The 26,336-nt window shown below is 42.1% G+C and overlaps 1 protein-coding gene across 3 annotated transcripts in view; it reads right to left on the bottom strand.

The window, feature by feature from the left end:
* Window positions 1–19,513, bottom strand: part of PPP6C (protein phosphatase 6 catalytic subunit) — a 39,925-nt gene extending 20,412 nt beyond the window's left edge. For 2 of the 3 annotated variants that reach the window (XM_068978693.1, XM_068978772.1), the window contains exon 1: window positions 19,386–19,513. In XM_068978693.1, the coding sequence (XP_068834794.1) occupies window positions 19,386–19,460 (75 nt within the window). In that variant the 5' untranslated portion in view covers window positions 19,461–19,513. Of the gene's footprint in view, window positions 1–19,283 lie in introns of all 3 variants that reach the window. The other variant, XM_068978612.1, reaches the window with a different exon arrangement.
* Between the last annotated feature and the right edge of the window lie 6,823 nt (window positions 19,514–26,336).

Below are 26,336 nucleotides of genomic sequence, written 5' to 3'. Positions count from 1 at the left end.
TCCAAGTCAGGCTTCAGCAATACATGAATTGTGAACTTCCAGATGTTCAAGCTGGTTTTAGAAAAGGCAGAGGAACCAGAGATCAAATTGCCAACATCCGCTGGATCATCGAACAAGCAAGAGAGTTCCAGAAAAACATCAATTTCTCCTTTATTGACTATGCCAAAGCCTTTGACTGTGTGGATCACAATAAACTGTGGAAAATTCTGAAAGAGATGGGAATACCAGACCACCTGACCTGCCTCTTGAGAAACCTATATGCAGGTCAGGAAGCAACAGTTAGAACTGGACATGGACCAACAGACTGGTTCCAAATAGGAAAAGGAGTACGTCAAGGCTGTATATCGTCACCCTGCTTATTTAACTTATATGCAGAGTACATCATGAGAAATGCTGGACTGGAGGAAGCACAAGCTGGAATCAAGATTGCTGGGAGAAATATCAATAACCTCAGATATGCAGATGACACCACCCTTATGGCAGAAAGTGAAGAGGAACTAAAAAGCCTCTTGATGAAAGTGAAAGAGGTGAGTGAAAAAGTTGGCTTAAAGCTCAACATTCAGAAAATGAAGATCATGGCATCTGGTCCCATCACTTCACGGGAAATAAATGGAGAAACAGTGGAAACAGTGTCAGACTTTATTTTTGGGGGCTCCAAAATCACTACAGATGGTGACTGCAGCCATGAAATTAAAAGATGTTTACTCCTTGGAAGAAAAGTTATGACCAACCTAGATAGCGTATTGAAAAGCAGGGACATTACTTTGCCAACCAAGGTCCGTCTAGTCAAGACTATGGTTTTTCATGTCGTCATGTATGAATGTGAAAGTTGGATTGTGAAGAAAGCTGAGCGCCAAAGAATTGATGCTTTTGAACTGTGGTGTTGGAGAAGACTCTTGAGAGTCCTTTGGACTGCAAGGAGATCCAACCAGTCCATTCTAAAGAGATCAGTCCTGGGATTTCTTTGGAAGGAATGATGCTAAAGCTGAAACTCCAGTACTTTGGCCACCTCATGTGAAGAGTTGACTCATTGGAAAAGACTCTGATGCTAGGAGGAATTGGGGGCAGGAGGAGAAGGGGACGACAGAGGATGAGATGGCTGGATGGCATCACCGACTCGATGGACATGAGTTTGACTGAACTCCAGGAGTCGGTGATGGGACAGGGAGGCCTGGCATGCTGCAGTCCATGGGGTCGCAAAGAGTCAGACACGACTAAGCAACTGAACTGAACTGAATGACATATTCTATTGAGCATCTTTTCATATGCTTATCCATATTCTATACATTTTCTTTGGTGAGGTACCTGTTCAGCTCTTTGATCCATTTTTAATAAGGTTTAATAGGTTTTGTTTTCATACTGTTGAATTTATCAGATACGTCTTTCACAAATATATTCTCTCAGTTCATGGCTTACGTTCTCATTCTCTTGACAGTGTCTTTTGCAAACCAAAGTTTTGATTTTAGAAAGCCCAGTGCTTCTCAATTATGTCTTCCTAAGTAGATTGTTTTGATTTGTTTGGGTTTGGTTTGAGTGATGAGGAACCAGGAATTTGAGGGGTCTTTTTAACAACTTCATTGAGATAAAAATCACATATCATAAAATTTGCCCCTTTATTGTGTAAAATTCAATGGTTTTTAGCATATTCGCTGTTGCACAACCATCATCATAATCAATTTTAGAATATTTTGATCACCCCAAAAAGATCACTAATGTACTCAATAGCATCCATCTCCCAATTCCCATAACCTCATCTGCTGTGTCTATGGACTGGCTTCCTTCACTTAATATATGTTTTTAAAGTTCAGCCACATTGTAACATGCATTATTTCTTTGTTCTTTTTTATAGCTGAATAATATTCCATTGTATGTGTTTATCACATTTTGCTGTCTATCCATCAGCTGCTGGACATGTGGGTTGTTGCCACTATTTGGCTGTAAGAACTTGATTTTGACACAACAAGTCTGTGATGCCTATGAGACTTCAAGGTACCTAAGACATGCTTTAAACAGCTGATCAAATGAGTCCTGTTTTCAAGGAAAAGTATCCAAACTAGAAAGACCAACCTGGAGAGTGTGAGAAAATATACAGTTCAAGTCATGAGACTAGAAGAGACAACCTAAAGTGGCTGCTTATAAACAGAGAAAAGGGTAAGTTCAAAAAAACAGGAGTCCTAACACCTCCCATAGAAGTTAGTCGGGGGGAACCAGCAAAAGAGACTGCTTGATGAGGTACAAAGGAAACCATGTAAGTGTGGTATTATGGAAGTTCCATGAGGAAAACATTTCAAAAGCGGAGTGATCAACTATGTTCAGCGCTGATGGAAGGTCAAATTCTGAAGAAACAGAGTAGGGCCAAGAGGGAAAACTCCTCTATTCCTAAATCAACAAGTACCACTCAGAGAACATCATACACAAGTGACACCGTGGCACAGTTCAGAGGTTAAGGGCACACTCTGCTTCTTACTCCTTGTTACTTAGCTCACTGTCTGTTACTCAGCTGCATAACCCTGCTAAGTTACTCTGTACCTCAGTTTCCTCGTCCACAAAACAGAAATACCAACCAGGGGATATTCTAAGGATTAAATAAGGCAGTGCATGCAAAAACCACTATGGAGCTTCACATACACAGAGTCATATACAAAATCCACTCCATAAAAGCATACACTGAATTATAAAATATGCTGCTGCTGCTGCTGCTGCTAAGTCGCTTCAGTCGTGTCCGACTCTGTGCGACCCCATAGACGGCAGCCCACCAGGCTCCCCCATCCCTGGGATTCTCTAGGCAAGAACACTGGAGTGGGTTGCCATTTCCTTCTCCAATGCATGAAAGTGAAAAGTCAAAGTGAAGTCGCTCAGTCGTGTTAGAAGAATATATATCAAACCCCAAACAGCAGTTGCTGGAGATGCTAAACAAAAGGAACTCCACCTTCATCTTTATTTATTTCACTTTTTTAAAAAGCCTGAAAGGGACTTTCCTAGTGGTCCAGTGGCTAAGACTCCATGCTCCCAATGTGGTAGGCCCAGGTTTGATCCCTGGTCAGGGAACTAGATCCCACATGCCGCAACTAGGAGTCTGCATGCCGCAACTAAAGAAGTACTGGCGTGCTGCAACTAAGATCTGGCACAGCTAAATAAATAAAATAAATATTTTTTAAAAAAGGATAAAAAAATTTAAAAAGCATGAAAAAATTTTATTCTTGGTGGAAGGAAACAGGTATATTTTAGGTTATCCTTCATATTTTCCTGTGGATACTGCATTTCTTGAAACCAGAAAACAGCCTTAGTTGAAAAAATGCAGAATAACATATATGCTACCTTCTTTATTAAAGCAAAAATATATATAATATACATACACATAAATACACACACTTGCTTATATTTACTTGTCATGCCTAAACTGTTGTTCCTGAAAGGATCCATAAGAATCCTAATACTGGCTATCCAATATGAGGAAGGGAACTGGCTGACTGACTGGGTGGTAGGAGGCAAGAATGGGAGAAACATGTAACTTTTATATAGTCTTTTACACTGTTTAAGTTTGGAACCATATGAATGTATTATCTATACAAAAAAAATGTTAAAAATATGTTACTAGAAAGAACAATATTTTCAACTGAGGGTGCTAAGACAACTGGATTTCCACAAAAGAATGAAGCCGGACCCCTACGTCACATCATATACAAAAATTAACTCAAAATGGATCAATGACCTAAATATAAATGCTAAAAACTATTAAACTCTTAGAAAAAAAATAGGGATAAATCTTTATGATCCTGGATTTAAGCATGAGCAATAAAAGAAAAAATAAACTTCATCAAAATAAAAAAATTGTGTGCATCAAAGGACATTATCAACAAAGTTAAAAGATAACCTGTAGAATGGGAGAAAATATTTGGAAATCATTTATCTGATAGGAGTTTAATATCCAGAATATAAAAAGAACTCCTACAACTCAACAACAAAAAGACAACCTAACTTAAAAAATACGAGGTGACTTCCCTGGTGGTCCAGTGGAAAAGACTCTGTGCTCCCAACGCAAGGGGCCCGGGCTCCAGGGGCCCTGGTCAGGGAAGTAGATACCACATGCCGCAACTAAAGGTCCAGCATGCCGCAGCGAAGATCAAAGATCTTGTGCGCCACAACTAAGACCCAGGGGCAGCCAAGTAAATAAGTAAATAATTTTTTTTAAATGGCCAAAGGACTTGGATATACTTCCAAAGAAGAAATATAAATGGCCAATAGCCACATGGATGTTCAACTTCACTAGTCATAAGGAAAATAAATATAAATCAAAACCAAAATGGGGGGATTTCCCTGGTGGTCCAGTAGCTAAGACTCTGCACTCCCAATGCAGGGGGCCTGGGATCAATTCCTGGTCAAGGAACTAGATCCCACATGCTGCAACTAAGACCCAGTGCAGTCAAATAAACAAAAATAAATAAAACTGTTTTAAAAAAACGGGATACCACTTTACACATAGTAGGATGGCTATAATTTTTTAAAGACAAAAAATAACAAGTGGCAAAGATGTGAAGAAACTGGAACCCTTACACATTGCTGGTAGAAATATAAAATGGTGCAACCACTTTGGAAAAGAGTTTGGCAGTTCCTCAAACACTAAACACAGAATTACCACGTGACCCAGAAATTCCACCTCTGGGTACATGCCCAAAAGAACTGAAGGCAGGAACTCAAACAGACACCTGGACACCAGGGTTCACTGCAGCATTATTCACCATTGTCCAAAGGGGGAAACAACTCATGTCTATCAGCAGATGAATGGATTAAGAAAATGTGGTATATCCATACAATGAAATATCATTCAGCCACAGAAAGAAATAAAGTACAGATACATGTCACAACATAGATGAATCTTGAAAACATGCTAAGTAAGCTAGTCACAGAACGCCACATAATATATGATTCAATTTACCCGAAATGTCTAGAAAAGGCAAATTCATAAGAGGGGAGGGAAACAGGAGAGAGGGAGGGAAGGAACGTGGGTGTACCTATGGCGGATTCTTGTTGATGTATGACAGAAAACCACAAAATTCTGTAAAGCAATTATCTTTTGATTAAAAAAATAAATAAAAGTGGCAAAATATATACATATATAAATAAACTTTAAAAACAAACAAAAAAGATATAGAATAGATTAGTGGTTGCTTAGGGCTGAGGTTTGCGGTAAGGGGAAATGGGGAATTTCTATTAATGGGTATAGTTTCTCTATGGGGTGATAAAAATGTTCTAATATTGATTATAGCAATGGCTGCACAACTCTGTAAATATACTAAAACCCAGTAGAGAAAAAAACCTCACTGAATTATATACTTTAAAAATTTACTTTATGTGACTTATGTCTCATAAAGCTATTATTTTCTAATTAGTAATATATACTACCTATTTTAAAATAATAATTACCACCTTGATCTTAACCACTCAAATCTACTTCTTGTGGATAGAGGTAGCTGTCCTTCCAGTCTCAAAAGATCAATGCTGTACAGCAACCTATTTCTATTTTAATCCAGTAGACTTGTGATATATAATTTCTCATTATTTGTAATTGCTCCCAAAGTTTACATTTTGCATTTTTAAAAGCCCTAATTCACTTCCATCTAGCTTAAGGATGGTTCCAAAGAACAAATGGTTCCAAAGAACAAATATGCCATGATTGGCCTATACTGTTTCTATAGCCTTCCATTACAACCTCGCTTCTCAATCAGTTAGAATAAAGAGCACTACTTTTTCTAAGTTAGCCTAGTAGAGAAGCAATTTATACTTTTAAATGTAGTTTCTGAAACTATACAATTTTTTAATTTATTCATTTTTTAATTGAAGGATAATTGCTTTACAGAATTTTCTTTTCTGTCAAACCTCAACATGAATCAGAGGGGATATCAGTATATATATATCCCCTCCCTTCTGAACCTCCCTCTTATCTCCTGCCCCATCCCACCTGTCTAGGTTGCTACAGAACCCCTGTTTGAGCTTCCTGAGCCATACAGCAAATTCCTGTTGGCTATCTATTTTACATATGGTAAGTTTCCATGTTACTCTCTCCATACATCTCACCCTCTCCTCCCCTCTCCCCATGTCCATAAGTGTATTTTCTATGTCTGTTTCTCCACTGCTGCCCTGCAAATAAATTCTTCAGTACCATTTTTCTAGATTCCGTATATATGCATAAGTATACAATATTTATCTTTCTCTTTCTGGCTTACTTCACTCTGTATAATAAGCTCGAGGTTTATCCACCTCATTAGAACTGACTCAAATGTGTTCCTTCTTATGATTGAGTAATATTCCATTGTGTATATGTACCACAACTTCTTTGTCCATTCATCTGTTGATGGATATCCAAGTTGCTTCCATGTTCTAGCTATTGTAAATGGTGCTGCAGTGAACAATGGGATACATGTGTCTTTTTCAATTTTGGTTTCCTCAGGGTATATGCCTAGGAGTGGGATTGCTGGGTCATATGGTGGTTTTATTCCTTGTTTTTTAAGGAATCTCCATACCATCTTCCATGGTGGCTGTATCAATTAACATTCCCACCAAGAGTTCAAGAGCGTTTCCTTTTCTCCACACCCTCTTCAGCATTTACTGTTGGTAGACTTTTTGATGATGGCCATCCTGACCGTTGTGAGGTGATATCTCATTGCAGTTTTGATTTGCATTTCTCTAATAATGAGCGATGTTGAGCATCTTTTTGTGTTTGTTAACCATCTGTATGTCTTCTTTAGAGAAATGTCTGTTTAGGCCTTTTTCCCACTTTTTGATTGGGTTGTTTGTTCTTCTGGTATTGAGCTTGTATATTTTGGAAATTAATCCTTTGTCAGTTGTTTCATTTGCTGTTAGTTTCTCCCATTCTAAGGGTTGTCTTTTCACCTTGCTTATAGTTTCCTTTGCTGTGCAAAAGCTTTTAAGTTTAATCAGGTCCCACTTGTTTACTTTTGTTTTTATTTTCATTACTCTAGGAGGTGGGTCATAGAGGATCTTACTTTGATTTAGGTCACTGAGTGTTCTGCCTATGTTTTCCTCTAACAGTTTTATAGTGAAACTATACAATTTTTAAAAGAAAACATCTCAGGAACTCACCCACCTTTCTTAGATCTAATGCCTTACTCAATATTTGTGATTTTTTTCAGGTACACTCACCAAGCCTCCTCAAAGGGAATTCCACCAAGGTTACCTGCAGAACTGTTTTGCTGTAATTTGTACAAGGGTGGGCAGTTTTTTGTTTGTTGCCAAGACGTTCTCAGGCACTTGTCCCACCGAGTCTCCCTTTCAGGTTTCACATCTTGTAAGAACAGGCCTAACTTTCATCAGAGAAGGTCTAAGCCCACACGTAATACAGCTTCGGTTGTTGTTTAGTTGCTAAGTCGTGTCCCACTCTTCACAACCCCATGGACTCTAGCCTGCCAGGTTCCTCTGTCCATGGGATTCCCCAGACAAAAATACTGGAGCAAGTTGCCATTTCCTTCTCCAAGGGATCTTCCTGACCCAGGGATTGAACCCGTCTCCTGCACTAGCAGGCGGGTTCTATACCACTGAGCCACCTGGGAAGCCATACATCCCTTTAAAGGACAGATATTCAGATGTTACCCAAAGAAACCAACCTACTTATAAACTCGGTGAATTAAGCCAGACTGTCCTCTAGAGAGGCCTATCCTCACCCTGCATTACACTGCTTCCTTCCTCAACTGCTTTTTCCCAAATTGCACTTTAATGTCATGCCACCAGCCTGTACGCAGTAAAGGACTAGTAAACAGTCCCCTACTGAGGTTATCACTGTGTGGACTATAAACAAGGCGCATAGGATGTTGTGATTAAATAGCTGCCTTCAAGGAGGACTGGTGGAGGAATGTCCCTGTGCTGCTTCTATCAGGAACAGATGTGAGTTCCCTGAGATTATTTTTTATCATCTTACAGATTCTGTAAATTCTTTTAATTGATCAGTTTCCATCTTTCTCTAGGCTCCTAGAAAGTTTAAGGCCTAATCTCAAAGAAGCAACTTGGTCATCATAGCTTTTATTTTACAGGTACTTTTCTTCCTTTTACAACTGGCCACAAGTTCCTATATTTATTTTCTTTGTCTCATTTTTCTTACTTATTCTAAAAATAACTTATCTTGCTATATTGAATGCTTCTTTGTAAAGCACTCTGCATCTTTTTTAGAACAAAGTGAGTTCTCATTTAACATTCTGAAACTAATCACAGCACAGATTCATGAGGGGCTCCACAGCTCCCATTATGAATGTGCCAGAATTTGCACCCAAATATGACTGGCTCTCCTGACCCACAGTGCCTCCTGAACTGCAAGTCACCTCTGGTGACCGGCCCATACCCCCCAGCGCTGATCTGAGAGTAGCAGCAGACCATAAGCTAAGGAGCATCACTGTGAAACCCTGCCAATCGTAAAAGTCAGTGAGCGTCCAGGGAACGACGTAAACTACCTAGGCAGCACCTTCAACCCGAGGCCAGGCACGCTAACTTGAGCAAAGGAACAGCTGTCTCCTGTAACTGCCACTTCTGCAGTCCCAACTGAGGATTTAGAGCACTAAGCCTCTAAGCCAAAGCCATGCCTCTCATCTCTCCAGTTCAGCAGCAGCTTATAAATTCATGTCAAGCACACATAAAAATAAGTAGTCTGTGAAATCTCAGTACAAATTCTACGTATGTCAATCAACAACACACACAGAGCCCAACCCTGCCATGGGAGAAGCTCCTTCGAAGTCTTCACAGATTTGTTTTGCTGCTCGGTTTGTAGGAAGCCTGGTTTCTCTTTTACTGCCCCAAACAGTCACTGAGGCAAGATTCTTAATCTTATCCCAAATTTAGGGCAAACTATCCATTTCTCCCCACGGTGACTAATGAATTCCTAATGCCTGAAAAAGCAGAGGCTGGGACTCCCCTGGAAGTCCAGTGGCTGGGACTCTGCACTTCCACTGCAGGGGGCACGGGCTCCATCCCTGCTCAGGGAAGTTTCCTATAATCGAGGGACGGCCAAAAATAATAATAGTAATAATAAGCAGAGGCTCATGGGCCTATTCTTAGGAGACCTTTTCTCCCTCCTCTACCTTTTCCTCAAGACACCTGTTTGCAGCTCCATTCCATCCTCTGCTTGTCTCCCTGTTCCCTCTTGTTCCCTCAAATACTCTAGGTTTTAAAGTTTTGTAATTCTTTGTTTAGCTGATCTTGGTATATAAAACATACTATTTCCTTTATTTACTTTTACATACTTGGGTTTATAACATTTCTTAAGAAATAAAAATCTAAGATTATATTTTACACAGCCTTTGAATAGAGTCTCTGCTGCTGCTGCTGCTAAGTCGCTTCAGTCATGTCCGACTCTGTGCGACCCCACAGACGGCAGCCCACCAGGCTCCACCATCCCTGGGATTCTCCAGGCAAGAACACTGGAGTGGGTTGCCATTTCCTTCTCCAATGCAGGAAAGTGAAAAGTGAAAGGGAAGTCACTCAGTCATGTCCGACTCTTAGAGACCCCATGGACTGCAGCCCACCAAGCTCCTCCATCCATGGGATTTTCCAGGCAAGAGTACTGGAGTGGGGTGCCATTGCCTTCTCCGAATAGTCTCTACTAGAATACAAATCACTGGGAATGAAGAGTGGAAATTCAAGATGATAATGACATCCACACTCTTACAATCCATAAGGAAATATCTGTATCTTCAGTAAAAATCAGAGTTTCTCAACCACGGCACTACTGGTAACTCTTTGTTGTGAGGGTCTGCTGTCATGCCATGCTGCGTAGGGCCACCCGACGGGCCATGGTGGAGAGAACAAAATGTGGCCCACTGGAGAAGGGAATGGCAAACCACTTCAGTATTCTTGCCTTGAGAATCCCATAAACAGTATGAGAAGGCAAAAAGATATGACACTGGAAGATGAACTCCCCCGGTTAGTAGATGCCAAATATACTACTGGAGAAAGTGGAGAAGTAACTCCAGAAAGAATGAAGGGATGAAGCCAAAGCAAAACTACCACCCAGATGTGTATGAGACATGTGATAGAAATAAAGTCCAATGCTGTAAAGAACAACACTGCATAGGAACCTGGAATGTTAGGTCCATAAATCAAGGTAAATTGGAAGTGGTCAAACAGAGATGGCAAGAATGAACATCAACTTTTTAGGAATCAGTGAACTAAAATGGACCAGAATGGGCGAATTTAATTCAGATGACCATTATATCTACTACTGTGGGCAAGAACCCCTTAGAAGAAATGCAGTAGCCCTCACAGTCAACAAGAGTAAAAATGCAGAGCTTGGGTGCAATCTCAAAAATGACAGAATGTTCTCTGTTCGTTTCCAAAGCAAATCATTCAATATCACAGTAACCCAAGTCTATGCCCCAACTAATAATGCCAAAAGCTGAAGTTGAATGGTTCTATGAAGACCTATAAGACCTTCTAGAACTAACACCAAAAAGAGATGTGCTGTTCATTAAAGGGGATTAGAATGCAAAAGCAGGAAGTCAACAGACACGGGGAGTAACAGGCAACTTTTTCCTTTGACTACAAAATGAAGCAGGGCAAAGGCTAACAGAGTTTTGCCAAGAGAAAGCACTGGTCACACCCTCTTCCAATAACACAAGAAACTACTCTACACAAGGACATCACCAGATGGTCAATATCAAAATCAGACTGACTATATTCTTTACAACTGAAGATGGAGAAGCACTATACAGTCAGCAACAACAAGACTGGGACCTGACTGTGGCTCTGATCATGAACTCCTTATTGCCAAATTCAGACTTAAATTGAAGAAAGTGGGGAAAACCACTAGACCATTCAGGTATGACCTAAATCAAACCCCTTACGAATATACAGTGGAAGTGACAAATAGATTCAAGGAATTAGATCTGATAGAATGCCTGAAGAACTACAGACAAAGGTTCATGACATTGTACAGGAGGCTGTGATCAAAACCATCTCCAAGAAAAAGAAATACAAAAAGGTAAAATGGTTGTCTGAGGAGGCCTTACAAATAGCTGAGAGAAAAAGAGAAGCAAAAGGCAAAAGAGAAAAGGAAAGACATCCATCTGAATGCAGAGTTCCAAATAGCGAGGAAAGATAAGAAAGCCTCCCTCAAAAAACAAAAAAAAGAAAGAAAGCCTTCCTCAGTGATCAATGCAAAGAACAGAGGAAAACAATAGAATGGGAAAGACTACAGATCTCTTCAAGAAAATTAGACACCAAGGGAACATTTCATGCAAAGATGGGCACAATAAAGGACAGAAACAATATGGACCTACCAGAAGCAGAAGATATTAAGAAGAGTGACAAGAGTACATAGAAGAACTATATAAAAATGATCTTAATGACCCAGATAACCATGATGGTGTGATCACTCACCTAGAGCCAGACATCCTGGAATGCGACATCAAGAGGGCCTTAGGAAGCATCACTACAAACAAAGCTAGTGGAGGTGATGGAATTCCAGTTGAGTTGTTTCAAATCCTAAAGGATGATGCTGTGAAAGTGCTGCACTCAGTACGCCAGCAAATTTGGAAAACTCAACAGTGGCCACAGGACTGGAAAAGGTCAGTTTTCATTCCAATCCCAAAGAAAGGCAATGCCAAAGAATGTTCAAACTACCACACAATTGCACTCATTTCACACACTAGCCAGGTAATGCTCAAAGTTCTCCAAGTTAGGCTTCAACAGTACATGAACTGAGAACTTCCAGATTTTCAAGCTGAAATTTAGAAAAGGCAAAGGAACTAATGATCAAATTGCCAACATCCGTTGATATCCGTCATCAAAAGAGCAAGAGAATTCCAGAAAAACATCTACTTCTGCTTCACTGACTACACTAAAGTCTTTAACTGTGTAGATCACAACAAACTGTGGAAAATTAAAGAGATGGGAATACCAGACCACCTTATCTGCCTCCTGAGAAATCCGTATGCAGGTCAAGAAGCAACTCTTAGAACCAAACATGGAAAAACAGACTGGTTCCAAACTGGGAAAGGAGTATATCAAGGCTGTATACTGTCACTGCTTATTCAACTTATATGTAGAATACATCATGTAAAATGCCGGGCTGGATGAAGTACAAGCTAGAACCAAGACTGCCGGGAAAAATATCAATAGCCTCAGATATGCAGATGACACCAGCCTTATGGTAGAAAGCAAAGAGGAATTGAAAAGCCTCTTGATGAACGTGAAAGAGGAGAGTGAAAAAGTTGGCTTAAAACTCAACATTCAGAAAACGAAGATCATGCCATCCAGTCCCATCACTTCATGGCAAATAGATGGGAAACAATGGAAACAGTGACAGACTTATTTCCTGGGCTCCAAAATCACTGAAGATGGTGACTGCAGCCATGAAGTTAAAAGACGCTTGCTCCTTGGAAGAAAAGTTATGACCAACCTAGACAGCATATTAAAAAGCAGACACTACTTTGCCGACAAAGATCCATCTAGTCAAAGCTATGATTTTCCCAGCAGTCATGTATGGATGTGAGAGGTGGACTATAAAGAAAGCTGAGCGCAGAAGAATTGATGCTTTTGAACTGTGGTGTTAGAGAAGACACTTGAAAGTCCCTTAGACAGCAAGGAGATCAAACCAGTCAATCCTCAAGGAAATCAATCCTGAATATTCACTAGAAGAACTGATGCTGAAGCTGAAGCTCCAACACTTTGGCCACCTGATGCAAAGAACTGACTCATTGGAAAAGACCCTGATCCTGGGAAAGATTGAGGGCAGGAGGAGAAGGGGACGACAGAGAATGAGATGGTTGGATGGCATCACCGACTCAATGGACATGAGTTTGAGCAAGCTCCAGGGACTGGGTGATGGACAGGGAAGCCTGGCGTGCTGCAGTCCATGGGGGTGCAAAGAGTGACTAACTGAGTGACGTCTGGCCCCTACATCCACTAGATAGCCACAGCAACTCCAGCTGCGAAAATCTAAAAATGTCTTCAGACATTGCCAAATATCCTCTTGCGGGGGGCACTATCACCTCCAATTAGGAACCACTGATCTAGACGTTTCTCGTGAGTTTAATACATTAGAACAATGTCTGCGGCACATTTGGCAATCAATGAATACCTGCTACAGAACTTATCCAAGAATCTTCTCAACATTTCTAACTCAGTGTCTTGGCTTGGCAGCATCTCCAATTCAGTATGGCCCAAACCAAATTCCCTCGTATTCCTTAATCCAGGTATCATATTTACTAAGTAATCCATGCCAGAAACTAAGAGATTACCCTGAACTCCTCTCTCTCATAACCCAGATACACACTCTGTCAACAGGTCCTATTATACCTCCTTCATGTCCTTTTAAACACCACAGCCACTTGACACTGGCTTACTTCAAAAGCTCTCATGTCACCTGGTCTACTGCTTCGACGGCATTTTTGTCTCATTCCAGTCCAAAGTCCACAATGCTGCCAGAATATTTCTAAAACCTGTCACTGTCCCCTTCAAAACCCTTTCAAGGACCCTCCTCTGTGGTTGGTGTCTGTCTATGTAGTGTTTCCCAAATTCGATTCAGACATCATCTCTGATTTTGTCACATTCCTACTACATACAATAGTGTATCCTTCGAACGGTTTTCTTTCAACCTACTTTACCTTTTTAGTTAGCCATCTTTTAAAAGATAGCACAAAGTCATAGTATGATTATTTGTTTTTCCCTAAAATATAAAAACATTTCAAGGGACTTCCCTGGTGGCCCAGTGGCTAAGACTTCACGCTCCCAATGGAGGGGACCTGGGTTCAATCCCTGGTCAGGGAACTAGATCCCATATGCTACAACTAAGACACAGCAGAGCCAAATAAGTAAACAAATATTTAAAAAAAAAAAACTTTTGGAAGTGTTTATCCATCTAAAAGATAAAAATCCACGTGTATCAGCCTAGTCTTCCATGATGTGGCCTATGCCTGTCTTTGTCGCACCGCCTCCAGCCATACCAAACTACGTGGAGTTGTGTTCTTGGGGATTAAGCTAGACCACTGTACACGGTATTTCTTCTGCTTCACGTTCTTTCCTTCCTGTTTTGTCTACCTGAAAAAACTCGGCTCATTCTCTCATTGCCCCTCCTTTTGTGAAACTATGTGTGGCTTAAGAGTTAAATGCTGCTGCTTCTATTTCTCTGATATGATGAACAGCTCTCTATTTTAGCACTGCCACACACTGCAATGATCACCTGTTTACCCTTCTATCTCCTTTACTATATTGAAAGCCCCTCAAAGACATTGAGAAGTACCAAATTCTCTCTCAAGAATCCACAGAGAATAATATTTGACACAAGGGGACATTTAAAGAAATGTTTGTTGTAATGCAGGACATACAAGGTAGTGTTTAAGACTGTAGAGAATACCAAAATAAACAAGATATGATCCTGGCCCTTCATAAAGCTTGTAGTCTAATGGTGAAGACAGGCATACTTACTATCATACAAGACAGAACCATATAAGCGGTAGTAAAATGGAACAAAAAGTGCTATGGGGCAAAGGTCAGTATAGAAAAAGAATGGAATTTCTTTTTTCTGGCCTTGCCAAGTGGCTAGCAGGATCTTAGTTCCCCAACCAGGGACTGAACCCAGACCCTGGCAGTGAAAGCACGGAGCCAGGAAATAGCAAATGGAAATGTTTAATAGCAAATAAATTCAGATATGTACTCTGCTGAGTCACTGGGGCAAAAATCACATAAGCCTTATCAAGTCCTGGCTCTGATATCTGTTCTATCACAGTGGTAGAATGGACAGAACGGTGCTCTGAAAACTAAGTAGCTGTGTAAATTCTAACCATTACTAATCATTCTGACTGCAGAATCCAAGAGCCCTGCATGGAGAAAGTGACATCTGAGCTAGAGCTAAAAAGGGACATGGAGTGGAATTCCCTGGCGGTCCAGCGGCTGGGACTCGGCTCTCTTATGCTGTGGACCTGGTTCAGCCTCTGGTGAGGGAACTAAGATGCCAAAAGCCACGTGATGAGGCCAAAACAATTAATATTTTTCAAAATAAAATAAAGGGGCATAAAGGGTGGTGTGTAAAGGAAGCATAAGTGGTAGTTATGGATGTGACCCCTAGGGCCAGCCTGCCTAGGTTTGCATCCACGCTACTCCACTTACTTATTACCAGCTATATGACTTGAAAAGTTACTTAATTTGTCTGTGTTTGAGTTACCTGTCTGTAAAATGGGGCAAATGTTAATACCCAACTTACACAGTATTAAATAAGTTAACATCTCTGCTATGTAAGTATTAAGTAAGTAGGTGAAAGAAATAGACTCAGCAGAAGCAAAGATGCAGGGAAGTACAAGGCATATAGTCAGAAGAGAGTACTCCAATGTGCTCAGTTCAGTTCAGTCGCTCAGTCGTGTCCGACTCTTTGCGACCCCACGAATCGCAGCATGCCAGGCCTCCCTGTCCATCACCAACTCCCGGAGTTCACTCAGACTCACGTCCATCGAGTCAGCGATGCCATCCAGCCATCTCATCCTCTGTGGTCCCCTTCTCCTCCTGCCCCCAATCCCTCCCAGCATCAAAGTCTTTTCCAATGAGTTCACTCAGAATGGAAAGTAAAAGAAGGTGATGAAGTGGAAGACATACAGTATTTAGAAAAATATGCTATTTGCCACCCTAAAAAGATTATTAACTATATCAGAAAGAGCTCTGCACAAAGAGGCTTTCAAACTTAATTCTTTATTAGTTGGACAGCCTCAGGCAGATCATGAACTCTACAAAGCTCAGTTTCTCGTCAGCGAAGTGAGGATACAGAACTAGGTAAACACTGATTCTCAGTTCTGAAATTCTAGAAAAGGGACTGGGGAGTCATTAGAACCGCGCACTGTCCCATAGGAAACCTACTGCCACATGTAGCTACTGAGCACCTAAAATGTGGCTGATCCAAATTGGGATGTGTTATCAACATAAATGTAAAATATATATCACACGTCATAAACTTAATACAGAAAAAGACAAGATATTACACTAGTTATTTTATATTAATTACATGTTGAAATTGTGTTAAATAAAATACTACTAAAAATGGATTTCACCTGTATATGTTTTTACTTTTAAAAATGTAAATATAATTTGAGGCTCACATTTATGAGCATTTTCTTTCTATTAGACAGCACTACTACAGACTATTTTCAGAAGATCGGAGAGAATGTGATTCTATGGCCAAAAAGACAAGACAAAATGTCTAGCATTATCAGAAGGAGTTGAAAACACTATTTTAGCCCTATACAAAGCCATGGTCTATCTCTAACTGCTGTACTGTGTTCAGTTTTCCTTGCAATACCTGAAAAGATAATATGCAAAACCAAATAACTCAGGTAAACAGAACGATCAATATGACAGGCAATAAGGTGAGTGGCAAGACTAACAGGCTTCAAGCCTAGAAGGATCATGACTACCACATATGAGAATCTATTAAATTAGACAGAAGCCGAACAAGGAGGTACAAAAGGTTCTCCATCAAATCTCAGAAAAAAGCAAGGGAGGATTCTCTGAGGCTTTATGGAGGCATTTCAAACAGAGGTACAACTTTGCAGAGCAGGTGGTCTTACATGAAAAACAGATGGCTCAGAGTAAACATAAAAGTGAGCTCCAAAAAAGACTGCATTAAATTATTAATCCATAGAAGTGGTTACTATTCCTGTGTTGTATGTCTGACGCAGACACTAGGGTTCTCCCAGCCCCGACCACAGAAATCATCTTCAGTTCTTCAGTAAAAAAGGAAAAAACTGAATGTCAACTGGATGTGCCATTTCTTTACTTACACGGCACTTTTAAGAACTGTCAGAGAGATCAGACAATCTCCACTTTACAGATCCTTTCTCATGCCAAAATATTTAAGTGTAAGTATTCGGTAAGCCTGTCTTTTATCATTCCTTCTTCCACTTGGCCAGATATGGAATCTGTGTCTTCTATGATCCTCTCTGAAATCTTTATAGTGGGTGAGAATCACATGAACTCTTTTTTTAAGAAAGGTTACCCTGTGGTCCGCACACTTTCACATATCATCCTTATTTCTTAAAACAGTTATGTACTTTTGATCCAGGACTAGTGATCTGACCACTTCCAAGGTAGATGCAGAGAGATCGTGACTAGATCTAGAACATCCTATGCATTTATTATTTTATTTAGTATCTCCAACTTCCAGTCAATTCAAAACACAGGTAAATTTCTATTTTCCTACCAGAACAAAACTTTTGAATAATGATCATTAAGTGGCCCCAATGATTTCTTTTCTTCCTTTGATAGACTATTTTATTTTGGCTTTAAAGCGTCAGAAGAAATGCTCCTGGAATACTTTCTTGGCCCACCTAATTTTAGTTTGCACTTCATGCCAAGAGGGAGAAACAGAATTAAATTTCTTTAAATACACCAGAGATGCAGCACAAGAAAATTAATCTGATAAAATATTTTCAAGACAAAGAAGAAAAGCCTCTACTTACATAGAAAAATTTAGAATTCTTTTTTTTCTAGTATTGGCGGGGGGGAGGGGGTGTGGATTTACTAGGAAACAGATACACACTAAATACAGTCCCATTGTGCTGTAAAGGGAAATGAAATGGTTTAACAAATACATTATTTTAGGCTGGGAAGGAAATCTGATGTTTATAAAACTAAGAGGTCAAAGAAAACTAAGCTGACCTATCTTTCTTATCATTTCAATACCCAAGATCAAGATATGTTTCATAATAAGCAACACCTTACTCATTATAAACATAAAGGTTAAAACTGCTTAAGAACAGAAAATGCCACCTCATTACACGGACATGCAAAAGCCAACTTCACCAATGGAATTAACAATGCTACTAAAAGACAACTGGTTAGTTCTCTAATGAACTGGGTCGCAATGTTGGGTTGTTTTTCTTTTTTTTTCCCTTAGGAAAATTCCTGTTTTCTAAAAAGTCATACATACAGCAGAAAGAAGCTTCAAAATGACTCTCACAAAAACATGGACTTCCCTAGTAATCCAGTGGCTCCCAATGCAGGAGGCCTGGGTTCAATCCCTGGTCAAGGAACTAGATTCACATGCCACAACTAGCAGTTTGTATGCCACAACTAAAGACCCCACATGCTGCAAATAAGACATGGCACAGCCAAACTAATAAATAAAAATAACTTTTAAAAAAGAGCATAAAAGTTAATTTTTATTATTACTGGCTTTGTCCCTGTTTTAATTAAATTATCCTGCTAAAAAAGGGGGAAATGGACAAGAATGACACTCCTATCAAATGGCACATATAATTAACATCTAAGTACAAATAAGTTATATTCACAACAGCTCCTGTGGCCTCAAGCATTTTGCATACTGTTAACAGATGTTCAACTCCCTGTACCAAAAGATGGAAAAAAGTATCTTCCTTAAGAGAAGAAAACTCACAAAGATAAACTCACGGCTTAAAGAATAAAATGAACTCAAAACTATCAACAGTTTACCCACTTAGCACACAACAAATCAACTTAAATGAATAAAAAAACAGGCACTAGCAGTAACCGGTAAAGACTGCTAGTGGCCTAAGAACTGGTTTTAACAAACGCAAAGAAACACTTGTCAAAAAGAGCAGTAGCCCAAAGATTTACATTCCTTTATTCTTACACTCATTCCTTTACTCAAACAGAGGTTTACTGTTACTCGGACTCGGCAGTACAAGGAACAACTCTCCTCCCTTGGAAAACTCTGAAAATTCAATCTTGAGCTAAGAAGAGATTTCGGGGGAGGGTGGACTTGACAGAAAAGTATTTGTATTTATTGACAGCCCCCTACTTTATCCACTTAAACTACAGCCCAACGATGTACTTGAAAACGGGTTCATATTGGAATTAGCAGGAGAAAACCAACACTCTGAGAAAGTAACTGGGAGAAGCGCTCGGGAAAGAGGGACGACCTGACGTTCTCACATCACCACCAGACCGCTCGGGACCCCCCTGCCCCTTCCCATACCCATTCCTCAGGCACCTGAACACACTGGGGCTGCGTTCCGGGAGCCGGCGACATCTCCTGTCAGACGCCGGCCACCCCGCGCTCCCGTCACCGCCCCTGCAGGGGATGACCCCGGGCCGCGAGAGCCGAGAGCGGGGTAAAAGGAGAGGTGCCTTGCGAGCAAAGCCGTGAGGGCTGCGGGGGAAACCCGGGGGCAGAGGCCGCGACATCCCTCGGGATCCCCCCCGAGAGAACCGGGACAGCATTCGGGGGTCTCGGGCTCCCCCCGCCCCGCGCGTGACACCAAGTCGGACCCGGTCGCCTCGCATCGCGTTAGGCCCTCCACCCTGATAGGACGGGATGCCGCCGGAGGGTCCCGCGGAGAGAGGAAGGGCGGGCCGGCGGGCGCCCCACTGCCGGAAGGGGCGAGCCCCGAAAGCAGCGCTCCCGCCCCGGCCGGGCTTACCTTCAAGTCGTTCTCCGGTAGGTATTTGCATAGCCGCGCTATCTCCACGTACTTGTCCAAGTCCAGGGGCGCCATTTTAGAAATAAGAAGCCCCGACGGCGGCGGCGGTATCGGCGGCGGTATCGGCGGCGGTACCAGCGGCGGCAGCGGCGGAGGCCGAAGCCGGAACCCTCCCTACGTCACGTCCGGCCCGTGAGAGGCGTCTGCGCAGCGGCGTCAAGCTTGACCCGATTTTCCCCACTGCCTCGACACGCCCCACGCCCTCTCCCGCTGAACCCAGGCTGCAGGCCCCCCAAGAGGCCCCGTGGGTCCGGGGAGCGGAGCCCGCTGAGACCCGTAGTTATCTGCCGCAGGGAGTGCTGGGATTTGTAGTTTTCTGTAGTGGCTAGCTGCTCCTCTTTTCCTTTCCTTTTCTTCGTCTTGACTTTCACCTCTTTGGGGACTCAGGGAGGCTTTTAAGATGCAAAACGGCAAAGCAGGTGACGTTAGCCATTCCTTGGTTTCTCACTCCTACTCTTTTAAGCATTCTCTTCGCCAGAATATCTTCAGTTAAAAATGGGGTAACCCTGGCCAGAGAGTAACCTGTTTGCACGGTTGCCAAGGCAGTATGAAAACCTTGCCTAAATAAACCTTTGGCAGAGATGTCAGGCTACCAACTTTCCAGCCTGGAAAGAAAGGAAGCAAATGTTTAAACTCTTCTTATGCCAAATACTATACAGATGCTGTTTTTCTGTCTAATCTTCATAACACTCGATAGGAAAGGAAGGCTCAGAGAGGTTACGTAACTTGTCCAGCTCTCACAGGGATAGGCGGGAGAGCCAAGGCTGAAATAGGTCTGGGTGGCCCACGAGGGCTGAGAGTTTCTTTATTGTATCCTCAGCACCTAAATCAGGACCTGGCACTTAGTACGCCTTCAACATTCCTTCACTCAACAGCTATTAACTGAACACTTCTTATGTGCTAGGTACCCTGTAGGTGCTTGGGGTATCCAGCAAACAAAATAGACAAAGATATCCTCATCCTGTATCTATATTCTAGTAAAGGAGATAGAACATAAACAATAACTATAGTAAATAACTGTAGAGTATATTAGAAAGTGGTAACTGCTGCTGCTGCTGCTGCTGCTAAGTCGCCCCAGTCGTGTCTGACTCTGTGCGACCCCATGGACTGCAGCCCACCAGGCTCCTACGTCCTTGGGATTTTCCAGGCAAGAGTACTGGAGTGGGGTGCCATTGCCTTCTCTGGTAACTGCTAGGGGGAAAAAAGGAACACAGCAGAGTAAGGGAGATGTAGTGATGCATGTTTAGGAATCAACAAAGAAGCAGAGGAGATAGCTCTCTAGTTACTTGAGAAAAATTACAAAGACAGCTGATGCAGAGACTCTACGATTAAAAAAAAAAAGGCATGTCTAGAATCTTAGGGAAATGACAAGAAGATTAGTGTGGTTGGATCAAGGTGAGAGGAGTAGAAGAGGAGATGAGAGAAAGAACACTGATGTTTTACTTTTCATGCAATGAGGAATTACTGCAGACTTTTGAGCAGAGAAGTAATGATCTAACTTGTTTTATTTTTATTTTATTTTATTTAAAAAAATTTTTTTACTATTCATTTATTTGGCTGTGTTGGGTCTTCACTGCTGTGCATGGGCTTCTGGTATTGCAGTGTCTTCTCTTGTCTTGGAGTTCAGGCTCTAGGGCATATGGAATCAGTAGCTGTGTTGCAAGGGATTAGTTGTCCCAAGACATGTGGGGTCTTCCCGGACCAGGGATCGAACCTGTGTTCCCTGCATTGGCAGGCAGATTCTTAACCTCTGGACCACCAGGGAAGTCCCTCTAACTTGTTTTAAAAGGATCTCTCTGGCTGCTGTGTAGGAGGCAACAACTGCAGCTGAAAGACCAGTTAGGAGACAGTTCTATAACCCAATAACAGCAGGTGCTCCGTAAATATTTGTTGTTCAAGTAATCCTGGATCCATCCTCTGGCCCTAAAGTGTATTTTGATGACATTTTATTGAGGTATCTGGGTGAAGTTCTTTGTATTATTCTTGTAACTGTTCTGTAAGTATGAAATTGTTTCAAAGTAAAATTAATCCTTAAAAGTGTGTTGCAGAATGGCACCCACAAGCATACATCTCTTCATTTATTCAATTAATAGTTATATAGTACCTGTGACTGTGGAGAAGGGCATGGCAACCCACTTCAGTATTCTTGCCTGGAGAATCCATGGATAGAGGAGCCTGGCGGGCTACACTCCATAGGGTCGCAGAGTTATACACGACTGAAGTGACTTAGCACGTACACACCTACGATATAAATGAAACATATAAGATTCCTGCCCTATGAGTAATACATTCTAATAACAAAAATAAATGAGCAAGAATTAATTGCAAAGTATAATTCATGGTAAAAAGGGAGAAAATGGGGTGCCACGAGTAAGAAAAATGGAGTAGAAGAGGCCTACATTATGTTGGCAACATATGGACATCACGTGTGCAGACTCTAGCACCAAATGGCTAAAGTTCAAACCCAGGTTCTAGTCCTCCCTGTGTGACTTTGGTAAAGTTATCTATCCTTTCTGTGCTCCAGTTTTCTCAGTTCCAATGTGGAGATAATAACAGTGCTTGCTTCACAGGGAGTGAATAAGAATACTTACCTTCCCCCTCAATATGTAGGGGAAGAAAGAATACTTATCTTCTAGGCTTGTACTGAAGTTTAATACAGTTGGTATATAGAAAGGGTTTAAAACAATTGTGTACAGTGAATACAAGGTGTTAGCTCTGAATATTGGCTGAGCAGAAAACATCTTTCTAAAGAGGTAACATACAAGACTGGGGACTTCCCGGTGGTCCAGTGGCTAAGACTCTGCGCTCCTAATGGAGGGGCCCTGGTTCCATCCCTGGTTAGAGAACCAGATTCCACACACCACAACTAAGATTAGCATGCTGCCACTAAAGCTCCTGCATGCCATGACGAAGATAGAAGTTCCTGCATGCTGCAACTAAGACCTGGTACAGCCAAATAAATAAACATTAAAAAAAAAAGAGAAGATGACGACTTTGGGTGGGGAGTATAGAGATAATAGGCTCAGAGTTTTTGGAAGAAAAAAAAAAATCCCAAAAGAGGAAACAATGTTATTGGTGTTTGACTTTTTTTTTTTTTTTTACAGTCCTCTTTGAAGAAACTGACAATCACTTTTCATCTTTGAACTTCAATAACTGGGAATTAATCCTATTCAAGATTTCTCCTCAGGGAATTCCCTGGTGGTCCTGTGGTTAAGACTTCACACTCCCAGGGCGGGGGGCCCCAGTTCAATCTCTGGTTCTCTGGTCGAGAAACTAGTTCCCGCATACCGCAACTAAGACTCAGCACAGGCAAATGAATAAATTTTTAAAAAGTAAAAAAAGGTTTCTTCTCAGAATTGGGAAGGGAGAAAAACAGGGAGATAGATATGAACATTCTTTAAAACAATAAAATGCTTGAAAGGAAGGTGTCACGAGCCTCATTGCTTCCCTTGTCGATAAGTCAGTGAACAGGTAGGTAATGAAGGCAGATGGTATCCCCTTCCAGTGAAAATAAGAGGCAGTCTTCACATTACCAAACTGTCTGGCAGTTAGAAGCGCCCTCCTGGCAGACTCACCTCATTCAGAAAAACTGACTCTTGACATTCTCAGTGTTGGATGAGTTCTTAGAAGAGTTGACGGGCACACTGGGTGGTTTGCGACAGAGTGTACAGAGCTTGCTGACTGGAATATGTTCTTAGTCTCCCTTGCACAAAACAGGAGATCTGGGCTCCTGGTCCTGCCATTTCAGTGGGTTAGTCATTTTAATTTCTCTGGGCCTCAACTTCCAGTTTACAAATAGATCTCAAAAGTTCTTTCCAAAAAAAGAAAAAAAAAGAAAAGTTCTTTCCAACACTTTCTGAAATGTAATTTCTAGTCTGAAAGGACAGGTCCCACAATGAAAACTGGTTGTAGCTGGGTGGGAGGGAGGCTCAAGAGAAAGGGGATATATGCATACATATATTAATAGCTGATTCACTTTGTTGTACAACAAAAACCAACAAAACATTGTAAAGCAGTTATATTCCAATAATAAAAAGAATACTGGTTGCTATTTTGCCCACAAACCTCTTCCAATTTTTATTGTTCATGTGCAACTCCAGCATGGCACCTTGAAACAGATTTATCTCAAAAACACAAGGAACATCAGAGCAATTTGCAGCTGTGAGCAGAAATCTCCATCTAGATGCACATGGACATATGGCAGAGCCAGCCTGGCCTTTAGTTTTCTTTCCGGAAGGAGAGCAGGAAACTCCTCTTTGGCAGTCATGGAAATTCTTCCATTAAGAAGGGAACTCACAAAGACTCCAGTTGTTTGGATTAGATACATGAGCTGTAGAGAGAGCAGCAGACTGCAAATTCCATTTTGTCAATAAATTTTTGTTGGAAGGACTTCTCTAGCAATACAGTGGTTAAGAGTCCACGCTTTCAACATAGGTGGCATCGGTTCAGTCCCTGGTCAGGGAACTAAGCTCCCGCATGCCATAAAGTGTGGCCAGTAAATAAATAAATATATGTCTGTTATAGATTCAAGTAGCAAAAAGATTTACCAAGTTGGTCCTTCACCTGTACTATTAACTCTCAACTACTCCCTCTTTGAGGTAGATAATTTACTATTTCCATTTTAGACATGAAGAACCTAGAGCTCAGAGAGGATAATGAACTTGCCACATGCCAAGTTTAGATGGTTAGCATTGGAGCCTCTATGTGACCCCAAGTACGTCTGTCCACTTCCCACTCCACTAGCATAGTTTGAAGCTCTGTACCACAGGAGCTCCTGTGGTTTCCTTCCTTAGCTGTTTCTTCCAGTTCCTAGGATATAACTCAGTCCTCCTGATTGTGGGTTTCTCAGGAACATAGACACAGTTGAACCAGCTCTCCAGTTTCTGGAAAGCCACCAGGAACCTGTGGTTATGAAAGAGACTAACAATAATGCAGATGAACACTTCTAACTCAGGACTGGTGTCTAGAGTTCATTTACAGCTAGGAATAGCATTACATTTTACAGACACTTTCAAATTGTGGTGCTGGAGAAGACTCTTGAGAATCCCTTGAATGCAAGGAGATCAAACTAGTCATTTCTAGAGGAATCAACCCTGAATATTCATTGGAAGGACTGATGCTGCAGCTCCAATATTTTCGCCATCTGATGCAAAGTGCCAGCTCATTGGAAAAGACCCTGATACTGGGAAAGATTAAGGACAGGAGGAGAAGGGGGCAGCAGAGGACAAGATGGTTGGATGGCATCATGGACTCAATGGACATGAGTTTGAACAAACTCTGGGAGATGCAGGACAGGCAGGCCTGGCATTCTGCAGTTATAGGGAGGCAGAGTCAGACACGACTCAGCTGCTAAACACTGAACAACAAGCTCTGTGTCAGTCACTGGGCACTAAGCACTTTATAAACATTAGCTCGTGTATTCCTCACCATAGCCTTGTGACAGAAACCTTATTAGCTCCATTTTACAGACTGGTGACACTGAGGCCCAAAGAAGAGTAACTTCCACGAGAATAGATACTCTTCTTGATGAACTTTTTGTTCCTTGCCCTTTTTTATGAACGTACCTAGTTATTGGTTTTTCTGTTTCATCTCACTCCCTCCTTCCTTCTGTCTCTCTCTAGTTAAGACTAAACTCCAAGAGGCCGGGGGCAAGTTTGCCCGGTTCAGCATTGTTCTTCAGATGCTCATTTGCAACCCCATGGACTGCAGCAAGCCAGGCTTCTCTGTCCATCACCAACTTACCAACATGCTCAAACTCATGTCCATTGAGTCAATGATGCTATCCAACCATCTCATCCTCTGTCCTCCCCTTCTCCTCCTGCCCTCATCTTTCCCAGAATCAGGGTCTTTTCCAATGAGTTGGTTCTTCTCATCAGGTGTCCCAAGTATTCCAGCTTCAGCTTCAGCATCGGTCCTTCCAATGAATATTCAGGGTTGATCTCCTTGCAGGTTCAGCATAATGCCTGCCATAGTTACAAATGCTAATTGTGGAATGAGTCAGCTTTTAAAAGCGCCAAAGCTTGAATTGGCCTAAAGATCGCGCAGAGAAATTTACACCCGGGAAAGCACCCTCAACTCTCCCTTTCAGAAACCATTTCTAACAACCGCTGGAAATGAAAATATCCTAGCTCCTTTAAGATAGCCCACGGGGATTTGGGTCACCTAAATAGATGCCCAACCCCTGGCGTTTCGCTTGGAAGTCGTTTCCAAGTAGCCGTGCCTTATTTACTCCGCCGGGGAGGTAGGGCCCGCAGGAAGACCTGGCCAGTTCAGCTCTGGAGAAATACACAAGCAGGTCTTCACCTGGGACACCAGGACCCCTCCCGCTCCCTTCCAAGGGCGCGCCCCGGGGAGCCACCCCTACAGGCTGGGAGCGGTTGGCCGCCGCGCTCTTCCGGGGTCTGGAGGAGGGGCGAAGGTCTAAGACCCGCCCCCACTGGGGCGGAGCCACGGCCCGGGACTGGCCTAAACCGCCGCAGGTAATGCAGTCCGGAGCTGGGTCGGGGTGCTCTGGGACCCCGGTTTCAAGCGATTCTGGGCGGGGGCGGCTGCATCTTTTAGGGGAATGGAGCTAGGCCGGGTAGTAAACGCCGGGTAGACATCCTCAGGCTCCGGCCCAGCCACACTGACGGACTGGAACCAGCCGGTTCTCTCCTGACCCTGTCTCCTATCGCTGATCGCTGCCACGCGGGGATGGGACTGGGGGATGGGACTGGCAGGGGCTGCTGCGGGAGGTCCCGGGCCAGGTGAAGTTTACCCCACTGAGCTTTGGGCTTTGGGAACAGCAGTTAGTGGCTTAGGCTGAAGGTTGGATTTATCCATTCACCTCCCGGAAATGTTATCTTACTTTCTTTCATCATTCACTCACCCCTCACTTCTGCCCTATACCGG

This window comes from Capricornis sumatraensis, chromosome 1, assembly GCF_032405125.1.
Source record: "Capricornis sumatraensis isolate serow.1 chromosome 1, serow.2, whole genome shotgun sequence".
Lineage (NCBI taxonomy): Eukaryota > Metazoa > Chordata > Mammalia > Artiodactyla > Bovidae > Capricornis > Capricornis sumatraensis.
This window is presented reverse-complemented; position numbering and strand designations above follow the sequence as displayed.